Below are 13,486 nucleotides of genomic sequence, written 5' to 3'. Positions count from 1 at the left end.
TTATTGCAAACATTCTTCCTGCCCCGTCTTATGTAATTGCTCACATTTTAAATGTTACCATTGCTTACTGCCACACACAAATGTTTACAGGACATGTTCCTATCATGCAAGATCAATTTTAAACCAGAAATCTCTCCAAAAATGAACAAAGGGTCTTGTCCAAATGTCATTTACAAGGCATGATCCTTTGTGCCTGGTACAAAGCCCATTGAGGTCAAATAAAATTTTCCTCTTGCTTTGACAGGCTTTTGATCAAGCCTACAATGAACATCTGAGAGCATGATAGGGACAAAAGGAGGCAAATCAATCACACCTACACACCTTATATATTCCTCTTTGTTTTGATGGGTCCTGATTAAAGGAGCTTTCCTGGAGGCTTGAATGAGCTGGTTTTTTCTGAATGACAGGGCATGATTTGAAAGAGCTTATTCATACCTTGGGAACTAAAGATTTTTCCAGGAGGCATGCAACAGTTGGATTCAAAACACACACACATGAGACCACATGTAACCAGGTTCCTTTCTTGATTTGCTCTAGTGAGGACTGCACAGTGCAAAAGTCAGAGGGTTCCCCCCACACACAGCACAGGCATTGGACCACCTTCTCACCATGTCAAATCCTACTAAGCCAAGGTACAGGAGGGCTTGTCTGGAAGGAAACACCAGTTCTGGGAAAGGGCTAAGCCTGAAGACAATACTGAGAACTTACTAATTAGATCAAACTGACTTTTGTCTTTTGAGATGTTACATCAAGCCTACGTTCCCTCCCTCCTTTTCCTTCCTTCCTTCTTGCCTTTTCTTTCCTTCTTTCTTTTAACCTTTTCTTTCTTTTTTCTCCTTCTCCCTCCCCCTTCTCTCTTTCTCTCTTTCATCTGTCAGTCTTTCTGTCTTTCTGTCTTTGTGTATTTCCATGTTTTCTGGTAGGATGCAGCCAAAAGTTTACTGCTTCACCAGGCCTTGGCTTCTTTTCCAGAGACATTAACACTACCAAAAAGGAATCTCCTCTCCAGCCTTCTCCCATGTTAACAGCTGAGACAGTTCCTCACTTTACTCAGCCTCCAATGTCACTTCAACAGAAAACAAAACAAAATCTCCACTTTCCCTAACATTTGAATATCATGGTGAGGTAACAATCCGTCTGACTCCTGATCTACGTGACTTCCCTCAGAAGGATCAAAATCTGCAGGGAGGTTTTAAGATGATGGCTTCACAGCACCTGTCAAAAAGCAGCTCACTCAAGATCATGTTTGGAGTAGGACTTTATGATTTCACCTATATGAATTGTGTCCAGATTTCAAGCAACAAGCCATCTCAGCCACCCTTACACAGTATGCTTAAAGGTTAAAGCTTTAAGCTTTAAAGCTTAAAGATGCTCTTCATCACCCTTCACAGCTCTTGGATCATGCTCTGAATTACTGTGTGTTTGACTATATAAATATTATAACCACCAAGAGGCTTACCTGGGAGAACTGAGCAAAACTGGGATCAGCAAAAAGAGGCACGTGTCCTAGCAGCTCATGACAAATATCACTGCAGGAAAACATGACATCTGAATAACTGTGATTCAGGAAAAGTCCAGAAATGCTTGGAAGAATGCCCTAGAGCCAGCACACAGTCAAGAGTACAGTGCATTTGCTCCTACAAAGCAGATATCATTCACAGGAAAACATTTTGCTCTGAAGCTTTTCTTGTGATGGAAAGGCATGCAAATCCCAGGAGGTTTGTATTTTTTGTGTCATACATCCCTCAGTAGCAGGGATGGTTAGACTTTTTCAAATACAGGGAAGTGATTTGGTGAGATGGGAAAGGGGTAAGATGTCCAAAAAAGGCCAAGTCTGTGGAAGGTGTTTCAGCCTGGCATGATGACAATGGGGTAAGGAGGAAGGAAAACAAGAAGAATCAAAAATAGACAAAAAAGAAAGGGAAAAGAGTTTGTGGAAAGTAGGAAACAAAAAAAACAAGGAGGAATTGCAACAATATGAAGCACAATAAGCAATCTGTTTTAAAAATGGCAAGTGGAAAAGGACAATGGACAGGGACAAAGAGAAACACTCCAAAAATGAAAAAGAGATGGGTTAAATGGTCTGGGCTTCTATCTTACTGCCAGAAGCTTGCTTGCAACAGGTTGAGTCCTTGCTGCACTACTTGAGTGCTAATAGCTTAGCTAAATGCCCTTGCACACTGCTCTCCTGTATCCCAGCCACCACACCAGCAAGCCTTCACTGGCAAAATGATCTCGTCTGCCCCAGGAGAACTTGCAGAAGTGGATGCAGGCTGTTGAACAGACTAGAAACACTCCATATGTGTTTTCAGAAGAGAGCAGTGCCAGGAGTGCTGCAGAGTCCCTCGCAGTCATTCCCAGTTGGACTGACCCTGCTGCTGGTGTGCTGCAGCGTTACACCCTTTGTGTGCCAGAGTACTTACGGCTCTGGGGTGTACATGGGCCTGGAGCCGTGGCGGATGTACTGCGTCGAGTGGAACACTCGGAACGCCAGCCCAGCCAGGAAATCCCGAGAGGAGAGCAAGCCTGCAACAGGGCGCAGCCGAAAGCCAGTGCAGCCTGAAGGGACAGAGAGACAGCATCTTAAAAATGGCTGATATGTTTGATTTATCCTCCTCCAGACTCCTCACAGCAGGAAAAGTCTGCTGATGGTTGGTTTTGTTTTTTAGTTTTAATCTCCTTATGTTAAATAAAATTTAATTGCAGGCAATTTTCTGCCCAGGTATACCACCAGCACAGTATCTGAGCATCTGTCCCATTGTACCCCTGGAAGCATTAGAGAAGGATCTGGGACACGGGCTAAGTGATGTGCCCAAACATCATAGGGAACCTTTGATAAATCAGGGATTGTTTTTCCTTCTCTGGAAGCACCACCCCCCACTGATGGTTGACCCCTTTCATTCCATTTGGTTCTTTTAGGTGCTTTGAACTTACTCTGCAAGAAATTTGAAACATCCTCAAGCTGGGGAATATTGTCCTCCCTGTAGCCACAGTACTTCTCCAGCAGTGGGAACACGTGGTTGTGTTCATAGCAAGCATGAGTTGGATACAGACTCTTCAGCTCCCTGAAGACAGTTCCCCAAGTTTTCTTTTCTTCTTCTGTATAGGTGACACGAGGAATAGGTTGGCCACTAGAAAGAAAATGGATACCCTCAATAGCAGCCACAGAAAATGTCCTATTCCATCAACATCATGCTCTTTGTCCTTTCCCACTTGCCATTTACAAAACATGTAAATGTTCTTCATGTTGCAGCTTTACTAGGGCTGGCCAGGAGCTGCTGGTGCAGGAGGGGAGATGCTTTTGGGCTGCCACATAGGTGCAAAAGGAGCCTCACTTATCCCTAGGCACTGGCTGGAAAAGACTCTACTGATCTTGGCTAAGATAATGGCCTTTAGACAATGGTCCTTGCATTACTGTGTTAAAAATAAATCAGTGCTTTTTTGTCTTTTAAAGGCATTCTTCTAAAATACTTGCTGGCTGTTGATTTCAATTTCTTTTCCTTCTAGATATGAAGGAGCTATTTTACTTGCTCTAGTGAGCATTATATTAATTATTTTTGTAAAAACATGAAACCATCAGCTCCATAAAACTGTTGCAGTGGCAGAGAAATTCTGATCTGTTCTCTGTGCCATAAGAGGCACAGACTTCAGCCAGTTGGACTTTATAATTGTGAGGAGTACTTATGAGTTAAATCCCACCCTCAGGCCTCCACGTGCTTAGTTGAAGCTAACAGGAGTTGTACATCACTAGCAGTGCAGTTTGGCCTCCTGTGAATAACCAACTTCTTAGCAATAATGTTAAGGTCATAGGTGAATCCAGCAGCTTTGAAAAATCAAAGGGGTTTAAAGTAACTTAATAGGGTTAACAGCACTGCTAGAATAACTCTGAAGCTTTCCAAGCTCCAGAGATCCATTGTAAAACTCTTGATGACACCCCACCATCTCCCACTCCCTCATTTTTCTCTTGAGCCTCAGGGCAGCTCCTCTGGAGAACCATCACTTTCTGTTGCTCTTATATCAGTTCTCCTTGATCTGTGGAGCTTTAAAGACATTGAATTATGAAGATTGCTGGGAGATTTTTTGTTCCTACAGCACTCCTAAATAATCCTCAACTACTTTCCAGGGATACAGGGGGAAGCTCTGGCTTAAAAACCTTTCAAATTTCAATTAAAAAAAAATTTCTAGGGTCAATGGGGCCAGAAGCAAAGTAAGGCAGAGGGAAAAGGCAAGCTAAAAGCAAAGAAAAGAGAAGTCAGGGAAATTGAACATTCAACAGAAACAGTGGGTTAAATCTATCACGAGAGGAGGCAAAAAAGTGAAGGCGAAGTAGAGACAAACAGCACAAAGGAAGAGGACAGAAGAGATGCAAAAGAAGGGGTACAGAAAAGGATTAAATTAATGTTAGGTAGAATACAACACAAGCAAGCACTGACCCATCTCACTCTTGCAGCTGTGTAGCACTTTCACAACTTAAGAACCCTTGCTTTTTCAGTGAAGCCTGATAACTTTGGTTGTTCCCCTCCTCCCGCCCACTTCTCTGTATCTTCTGTGGGATATCAAAGAATAGACATTAGATCTGTTCACATCTGGACACCAAATCTTACCCAAATTTTCTAGCTATAAACTGGATTTCTGACTTTTTTCACCTGACACTTTGTACTTTCCACCTACCAGTCCAATTTTGTCTCTCATTTTTTGATTACATTGTTAGCTCTTTGGCTCAGGGGCTATCTTTTGATCCTCTGCAAAGCATAGCCCAAAATTTACAATATATGTTAGTTTTTTCTTTACAAACACAGCTTTTAACCAGTCCAGCAATAATCAGGCCCAATAGTATTAACCTATACACGTGAGTGTCTCTGGGAACATTTTTTTTTTCTCCTTCAGATCTGATCATTGAAAGCAATCAAATAAGCCTGTTCTGACTGAATTTATCATCTCTATTAATTTATTTTTCTTGGGAAATGAAAGCCTAAATTGCTGATTGCAGCTGGATTAGGCATGATAAAAGTAGGGTAACAGACACAGGATTAGCAGCAGAACCATAAGCTACTCATTATTTTAATAGTGTATGCAGATCCTGCTTTAATGTTAATGATAGGCACTCCTCCCTCAGCCCCAGTTTAATGGGGAATACCAGATTTATTCAATGCTCAGGTCTTTGTAGTAGCAACAGTCTGCTGCTCAATTAGAGAACAAAGCTGGGAAAGAGGGGTGTTGTGGGGAGAGAAGGGAGATGTCTCCTCTGAACGTGTGCCTGGAACAATTTACTTTTGTTTCGCTGCGATTTGGGGATAAATGCACGAACAGGAAGATTTAAACACATGGCAGGGAAAAGCCAAGAGCAGGAGGATGCTTGTGGAAAAGCAGGGCTAGCCAGCAGGGTGAGCAGCCTAGGAGAGGGCAGGAGATGAGGGCTTGCTTTCTGCCCATGCCGTGGGCACTCACTGTCTATAGTTGTAGGCGATATCTGCAAACTCCTTCCTCCGGGCCCGGTACACGGGATCTTTGAACCCCTGAAGAGAAACAGCCACGGTCAGCCCACGCCTAAGTGCAAAAGGTGAAGAGCCTTCCTCGCAGAGAGCACCCTCGGCTGTGGCTGGTGCATCCAAGCGCAGCAAGGTGGGAGGGAAAGCTGCCTCCGCCCTGCCAGGCTCCACTCCCGCAGGGCACCGCTGCCTCCCGGGCTGCAGAGCCACCGGAGCAGCCACTGCTTCGTCCCCCAAGCCCTTTTGTTTCCTCATTTCCTATAATATAGGTAAACTGTTCCTTTACAGCAACAATGAGGTGCTCCTGGCAAGAGCCACCCAGAATTATCAGTGCTTGGATAACCATGCCCTTCTGGTTTCCCGTGGAGCTTGCTGCTGTCCCTGGCACAGCTGGGCTGCTCTAGAGGAGCAGAATCAAAACACATTAGAAACACAAACATCGGCTCGATCGGACCTTTTAGGCAGATTTTTAGCCTGAACCACGCTTAAAAGTGCTCATTTTCCATCTGCTGGAGGATCAGTAGCCATTTAGCAGGCAAAAAAAAACCCTATTTGTAGTACAAATTCAACCATTTGAAGGCAATTAATGACTACAAAGACTGTCTAATAGACCTTGTGGCTGGGAGCTTGACCTTTGTAGCTAATTAGCAACAAACCCAAGGATAAGAAATAAAACCTCTAAATCTTCATCTGGGATAACCATTCTCCTACCCAGTGTGCCTGCTGTTTAGACTAAAAGATCCTCAGGACCAGGAGTGCCTTCACCAGCTGGAGTGCAGGAACATCCTCCTTCCAAGCCAGGATGCCCTTCTGCAGGACAAATTGGAACAGCTCCTGGGTGCTGCAGCAGTCCATAAACATTTCTCTTAGTGCTGAATGGCACAACTGGATTGAGTGACCATAAAACACAACCAAGTACAGGAGGCAGCTGAAGTGGAGTGTAAATTCAAGGGTGTGAATCAAAAAGAGGTAACCAATGGCTGAAAAAAATGCACTGTTCAAGATTAACCTGTCATGGAGGTCACTGTTATTAAATTCCATGCATCACTTAGCTACTAAAAACATGGTCTGCTTTAATTTCTCTTTTTCTGCACTTTATGGACCGTCACGCCTATCTACCCCAGCAGCTGGCTTTCTTTAGTAAGGCACAAGTGCTCACTAACTAATTCTAGGAACTGGAGGAGAGATGCTTCATTCCTTTTTATATATTTTTTTCTTTTCTTCTGGTTCTTTTTTCACATACAATCTTGGTCTATTCCGGCATGACACACAAGGGGGCCATTGGCTCAGTGTACCTCCTTTCATTCTGCCTTTCATATGACCACAGTGAACATCATGAATCATTGTACATGGTACATAACACGTCTCGAATTAAGCAATAGGTAGTGAATAACTAATCACCCCATCTCAATTAAACTAATAGCAGCAATTTTTGGTGCGCTGCATGTAATTTATTTATAATCACCCTATCTCAATTAAACTAATAGCAGCAATTTCTGGTGCACTGCATGGAACTCAGCGTGTTTTGACAAATGAAAATAAGTTGTTGTTTGCTTGGAGAGGGAATAGAGGCAGAAAATATTCTTGTATCTGAACAACCAAAAAACCACAAAACAAATTTTTTTATCAGCTAAGTCAATGAAAAAAAACTTTCTGATGCTACCATTTAAACCACAAACTTTTTTAACCAAGAACCTTTTCTTTTGTTGTGTTTCACCATAAAAGTACCATGTGAGATTTAGCATCCACATAACAATACACTGAGCTAAGTCATGTGTACATAATCAAGGATGAAAAAAGTCTTTCTCTGGGCTATGATATGTTGCTTCTTTTTCTTGTTAGTGATACATAAAGTGAGCCTGAAATCACTACTACATCAGAGCCTCCTGGGAAGACTAGATGTGTCCCTGCAGTGGCCATGTGCTCTGAAAACCACAACAACTTTTAAGATCTCCTGGCATTTGCTCAATTACAGCAGCCTTTAATTATTTCAGATTTATTCCATAACCAGGGATTGGGATGATTATAACCCTAGAAATGTGGCAGACTTCTTGTACCATGTGAGATTCAGTCTACTAGATCTGTACTAAAGAAAGCACATATAAATGAAACATCAGTGCCAATAATTAGAAAAAAAATGCTAAAAATAATTCTTACAGGATGATCAGCATCCAATTCTGCTCCATAGCTTAGGATCTGATTGGCAAACCTGTCCAGCTCCTGGATACTTCTTGGGAACCATGGTACTGCAAAACAGAAAATAAATATAGACTGGTATCCTTTTTTGTTACTTGATTTTGGGCTGCTTTCTGACATTTTCATCTTTTCATCATATATATATAAAGAACCATAGGCAAGGGGCTAAATTCTTTCAATCCTTTTCCTCATAGTAGGAAACAAGAGCAAACCAAGGAAATTGGCTTGAGTTTGTGATTGTTTTACACTGTTGGAAGAATACAGAGCATCAAGAGCATCTGACCCTTGGTGCAGAGCTAGCTTGTAATGTTTATGATTTTCTGTTTATTACTTCTGGTCTCTTGGCTTATCAAAATGCAGAAAATTTTCACAATAAGCCAGAATCATCCCTTTCAAAGGAACAACAAGAAACCCCACAATAAGGATAAAGAATTTTTGGACTGTCTGAAGCACTCTAAAACCCACTTGAGCTAGGATTCTGAAACAAAATGATAAATTGCATCCTAATACCTCAGACTAGTGTCACATCACTGCACTCATTACACAATAATGCATTCACTTGATTAACTGCCTTAGTCTGGTTCTCTACTGCCTTGTAACTCATATCCTATGCACACTGTCTCGGGCACAGCAAGCATGTGAGAAGGGACTGTGTGGGCCACACAGAGTGTAATGCCCATGTGACCCTCTGGTTACAGAAGGACATCAGGTGAAGGACAAAGAAGAATCACAGGGATTTCCAGATGCAATGTGTTGAGATAAGACAACAGTAAGTCAAGCATCTTCACAGCAATTCAATACTGAACAGGGGCAGCCTCTATCAGTAAAAAGTTTGCAATTCATTGAAACTTTCTTGTACTGATGGGTGTTGTTTGCTCAGCCAGTGCTTGGAAAACAGCTGATTCCTCTCCGTGGCTCTCTGCTCAGCTGGGAGTGCCCATGCTGGGCCTTACCTCCCCATCTTACTTTGGGGGCTGTGCCAAGTGAACCTGATCCTCGGCCAGCAGCTGCTGAATGAGTTCTCTGCCTTGCCTCGGTGATGGGGCTCACCCCAGACTTGATGGACCACCTACAGCATAAGAGGATCTCTGTCTCCAGGACTATCCAGCCGTGCTCACAGCAATGGGCTTCTGCGGGGCACCTGCACCGAGGCGCTGGAGCAGCAACAGCGGCTCTACAGGGCTCGCTTTGGGGGGCCGCTGCTCAGCCCCACGCTGAGAGAGGGAGAGACAGCCCACTCCCCTGACTGCTGTCCCATCTCCAGCCTGGCTCCATGCCGGGAGCCCTCACGTTTGTTTCCAGCAGGAAAACTGGCTGCTGGCCAGGAAGATGCCGGGATGCCGGAGCTTTTCGGGATGCAGGGACCCGCCGCGGGGCTCAGTGGTACCCCCGGCAGTGCCTTCTCCAGCCCAGCAGAATCGGGATTTGGTCTGCGTCCTCTCCGGGATGCGCAGGCTTCTCTTTGCCCGAAAAACCAGACCTGAGCAAGTCACTAGATGGCAGCAGCAGACCCGGGAAGGTCTCCAAATGGGTTTCTCTGCTGCTACATGTGCCGCTCGAGAAACAGCTCCTAGCTTCTCGAGAAACCCTCTCTCCCCTCTCTGTTAGAAAGTTTCCTGCACCTCCAACCCCTTCACTTAAACTAGTCACGGGGGGGAGTAAAAAAAAAGGTGTGTTTGATCCATAGAGATCCATGGTTACTACTTACACCATGTCCTGCCCATTTTCTATCTGGGTTTATCTCTTGGCTGTATCACTGAGCTTAGTTTAATGGTGGGGAATTGCTTCACTGTGCTTCAGACTCCCCACTACCAGCCTGGGGTTAGGCACACTGGTGAATGGTTTTGTGTTAGGCACTGGGGAAGAAAAAGCTGCCTGGCAGCCCCACAGCAAAGGATTAGTCAGTGCTGTAAAGAAAACCACTCTTCTCAGGGATGCACCATGACCTGAAGGGTCCAGGCTGTGTAGAAAATTGGTGGGGGCTGAAGTCTGCACTGGATTTCAGCAGTGATGTCTGCAGGGCTTTGCTGGCCTGAATAAGAGAGGTCTCACTGAACAGGGTTTGAACCATTGCTGACTTACCTTCCATACTGACTTACTTTCATTAAATATTTTATTCTCAAGATTGCCTTAGTGCTTGGTGCAGACCTCATTAAAGACTCAAGGCAAAACTGACTCCAGGCTGATGAGGTGTCAGGCCTGGGTGTGGAGATGGGTGACTTGCTTTTCCCCTACACAGGAGCAGCAACTTATCTTCCTGGCATGCAGTCCTGATCCTGCCTACCCAAACACCAGCAGCAGCTGAACGAGAGCAGCTCTGAGCTTGCAGAGTTGGATGAAAGTGGTGGGCAGTGAAAGGGAAATGCCCAAGGAGACTTAGTGCTGCTTGCACCAGCATAAGTTGTTAAGTTGGGTCCTGGAAAGTCCTGAGCTTTCTCAGCTATTAAGGAAACAAGAATCGAAGACTTTGAACACAGTTCTGAGGCAAACACTTCATAAAGTCCATACACCCCTCACATCGAGGTCCAGGGTGAAAAAAGGCTACTGGTGGGTCTTCTGCCTAGATGTGATGTGCCAGGATGCTGTCCCCAGCCCTCCCAGAAACTATTCAAAAGATCAAATCCAATTACCCCCGGCTAAATCTATCCCATATTTTGTTTGCAACATCCTCCTCCCGCCCGTTTGCCAGACTCGCTGTCTGTCTGCACAGCCATTAATGAATTGCCAGGGCCAGCTCTTGCAACACTGGCCCTCTGTGAAGGTCTGAGGAGCAAACGTGGGCTGATCAGTAATAAATATTGATTTGTCTGTAAGTGAAGCAGCAGCATTTATGGGATGGTGCTGGACACCCAAGTGGTGACCAAATTACCGTGGGGTCAAATGCTGAGCAGAATGCTAATAAGCCATTTATATGAGAGGCAGCAAAGCAGGGGCAGCGAGGACTTCTGCAGAATCCTCCACTTGGACCATTGTGAGGAGGGTCAAAGACAGGTCTATGCAATTTATAGCAGTTCAAGGCCCAGGTTTAGCCCTTTTTTAAACAGTCTCAAATGCTCTGGCCAGCCTCAGGGTCTAGCAAACAAGGCCCCTACAGATCCTCAGCTCCCAGCTTGTTTCAGAAATGCAATAAATTGTCTGCATATCCCTAATGCTGCAACAGAATAATATTTAATTACTTTTATTCATGGGCTCCAAGTAGACTGCAGACACCCATCTTGTTTTTCACAAAGAGACATTAAGTGATGCACTGTGATTTTACAACAACTCTTTCCATCTACACAAAGAGCTTTTGGCGCAGGAACTGACTGTCCTACTCATCTGAAGTTCTAAAGCTACATTTGGATTTAGAGCACTTTGCTGGCCTACTCTCACCTAAAATTTCACTGGTGATCCAAATCTGATATTTGTAACAGTGTAACTGTATCATCAAAACTGATATTTGAATGTATCAATTAAATTTTGCATTTAGTGGAGAAAAACTACTAAAAGCAGCTAAAGTGACCCAAAAAAAAATTAAAAAATAAAAAATAAAAAAAAAGAAAAAAGAAGCCATTCCTTTATCCCTAGCCCAAGAAAACACATACACACAAATGTTTAACACTAAGCTATACAGAAGAGGCAGAACAAAGAAGTTTCCTCTGAGTGCCCACAAAGCAGTGTCCCAAGAATGGGACTGTGTACTTCCCACAGGAAACAGAAAAATACAGTTTTTCTTCCTCAAATCATGAGCAGGAGCAAAATCTTTAGCAGGGAAGAAATAAGAGCATCTTAGGCAGCAGTAAAAGAATCAGTCCCATGGGATTCCAGACTGCCTCTGGAAGAAAAACCTTCCCAGCCTTTACCTGCCCACTGAGACGAGTGTGGCAACATCCTCATAAACCATCTGTCTGAGATTTTGCTCCCTGGAGGCATAGTGCTCTTGTTCTGTGTTTTGGGAATAAGATTTCACACAAGCACGTCTGTGGACTATGACCAGATTTGCCAGGAGAATACATTTGAAAGACAAGCTGGCCTAAAATGCAGCACAAAGCCTGTTATTTGTTAATGCCATAGCTGATAAAGGACAGCATCTCACCACACTTCCTACAGCTCGGGCTGTTCCCATCTCACACTGCCCCTGTAGCTGCCTCTGCCCAGGATTTGCCACCCACAGTTCATCCCCTAAGCAGGGCTTGTTTGACCTTTCAAAATATGGTCCTTTGGGGATTTCAGTTTGACTGGCCTGGACCCTTATTACTCATGAGAGGAGTTGAAATTTAAAAAAATAAAAAAAAAAAAAAAGAGAAAGGGAAAAAAGAAATATCAATCTTCCTCTCTTGCCTCAGTAATAAATTGTTCCCATTTTATACTATTTCTGAAACTAACAAACAAATACAAGTTATCCTCTCAGACAGAAGAGGATCAAGTCCCTTTTTGAAGCACTGACAGGATAATCTAGCTCAAAAACTCCTTTGATCAACACAGTAACATGCAGTGAAATCCTAATCCTACAGCTGACCACAGGAGTTTTGACTTCTGTGAGGTCAGAATTTCACATGCAAGACTTTCCAGGATGATATTTAGAGCTGTATCTCTGTCTGATTCGGGCATATGTTTATAGGCAACTTTATTATTTAGTAAAATTTATTATTAACTTCTTTATAGTAACTAGAAAATTCATGTTAAGCCCTAGTAGGTCCTCCATCTTTCTTCTGAAAATAAAAAAGCCCCCAAAAGTGAACCTCTTCAATCTGACATGATGATAAATCACCTAATCAACCTTTTGTCCCTTTGTCTATGAATGGAGAAAACTGACTCCAAAGAGAATCTGCCTTCTTCTTATTCATCTTCAAATGTAATGTCATGGGTGGGACACAAAGGAAACGGTAAAAGGATTACGAGCACTGATCTCAAGAAGGTATTAATGTCCTTTCATGTTGTTCCTAGGAAGGAAGAGGAAGATCCAGACCTAAAGTATTTAAAGTCTGAAATCCTATTAAAATCACATCTGTTATCTGAAAAGGCATTTAAGTCTGTCTCAGACTATCTGCTGGGCAGCCACCACTGCACCAAGCAGCCTCGACTCCAGCAAATCTCTGAGAATTAGGAGCATGAAAAACTCACAAAATCATTCCTTATTTCCCTCTGAAGGCAGAACTGCAAGTGACCTCCCTGGGATTTCTTACAGTAATAGCAAGATAGTCCTGTTCCCACCAAAGTGGGTGGTGAAGCCTTCCTAGTTTCCCATTTCTGATTTCTAGTCAGAATCGTGGCAAAAATTTACACTGACATAAAATCTCTAAATGAAAAACTTATAGTATAGAAAAAACAGAGAGAGAGAAGTGTAATCATAAAGACCCAAGAGGATCTCCTTTACTACAGGGAAAAAAAAAGTAATTTCAGTATGTGACATAGTGAAATAGTCTGAGTCAATGTTAACCTTGTCAGCATATCCTTACCAGTGTCCTTCTTCTTTGTTCGTGAAAGCTCATGGACTGTTGCTCCAATATCACTTCTCAAGGACTTGATGATCTTGTCCAGTGCTGGGACATTCTTGCCTTCCAAGTTAATGAAGAATTCATACTCATCTTTGTTGAGACGGGAAGGTCGGGACTCAATGTGGGTCAAGTTTATACCTTTTTCCTAAAAGAGGGAGAAATTTTGATCCCACAGTTCTTGGGGGAAGGAATAAGACAAAAACTGAATAAATACATGTGTCAGTCAACAAATCATACTGTACCATCCAAATAACTCAAAAGCATCCACTGGACTTGAGGACTTTCACAACAGAGAAAGAAACAGAAAGGAAGAATGAGAAATAT

The 13,486-nt window shown here is 43.3% G+C and overlaps 1 protein-coding gene across 1 annotated transcript in view; it reads right to left on the bottom strand.

Annotated features, from left to right (window-relative positions):
• The window catches only part of PAH (phenylalanine hydroxylase), a 33,844-nt gene that overhangs the window by 6,483 nt on the left and 13,875 nt on the right, over positions 1–13,486 (bottom strand). Inside the window, exons 3-8 of the mRNA XM_015628058.2 lie at positions 13,124–13,307; positions 7,647–7,735; positions 5,449–5,516; positions 2,935–3,131; positions 2,424–2,559; positions 1,460–1,529 (exon numbers count right to left, since the gene is read on the bottom strand). Coding sequence (XP_015483544.1) covers positions 1,460–1,529; positions 2,424–2,559; positions 2,935–3,131; positions 5,449–5,516; positions 7,647–7,735; positions 13,124–13,307 — 744 coding nt within the window. The remainder of the gene's footprint in view (positions 1–1,459; positions 1,530–2,423; positions 2,560–2,934; positions 3,132–5,448; positions 5,517–7,646; positions 7,736–13,123; positions 13,308–13,486) is intronic.

Source organism: Parus major, chromosome 1A (genome assembly GCF_001522545.3).
Source record: "Parus major isolate Abel chromosome 1A, Parus_major1.1, whole genome shotgun sequence".
In the NCBI taxonomy this organism is placed as follows: domain Eukaryota; kingdom Metazoa; phylum Chordata; class Aves; order Passeriformes; family Paridae; genus Parus; species Parus major.
Note: the sequence above shows the minus strand (reverse complement) of the source record. Positions and strands in the feature narration are given on the sequence as shown.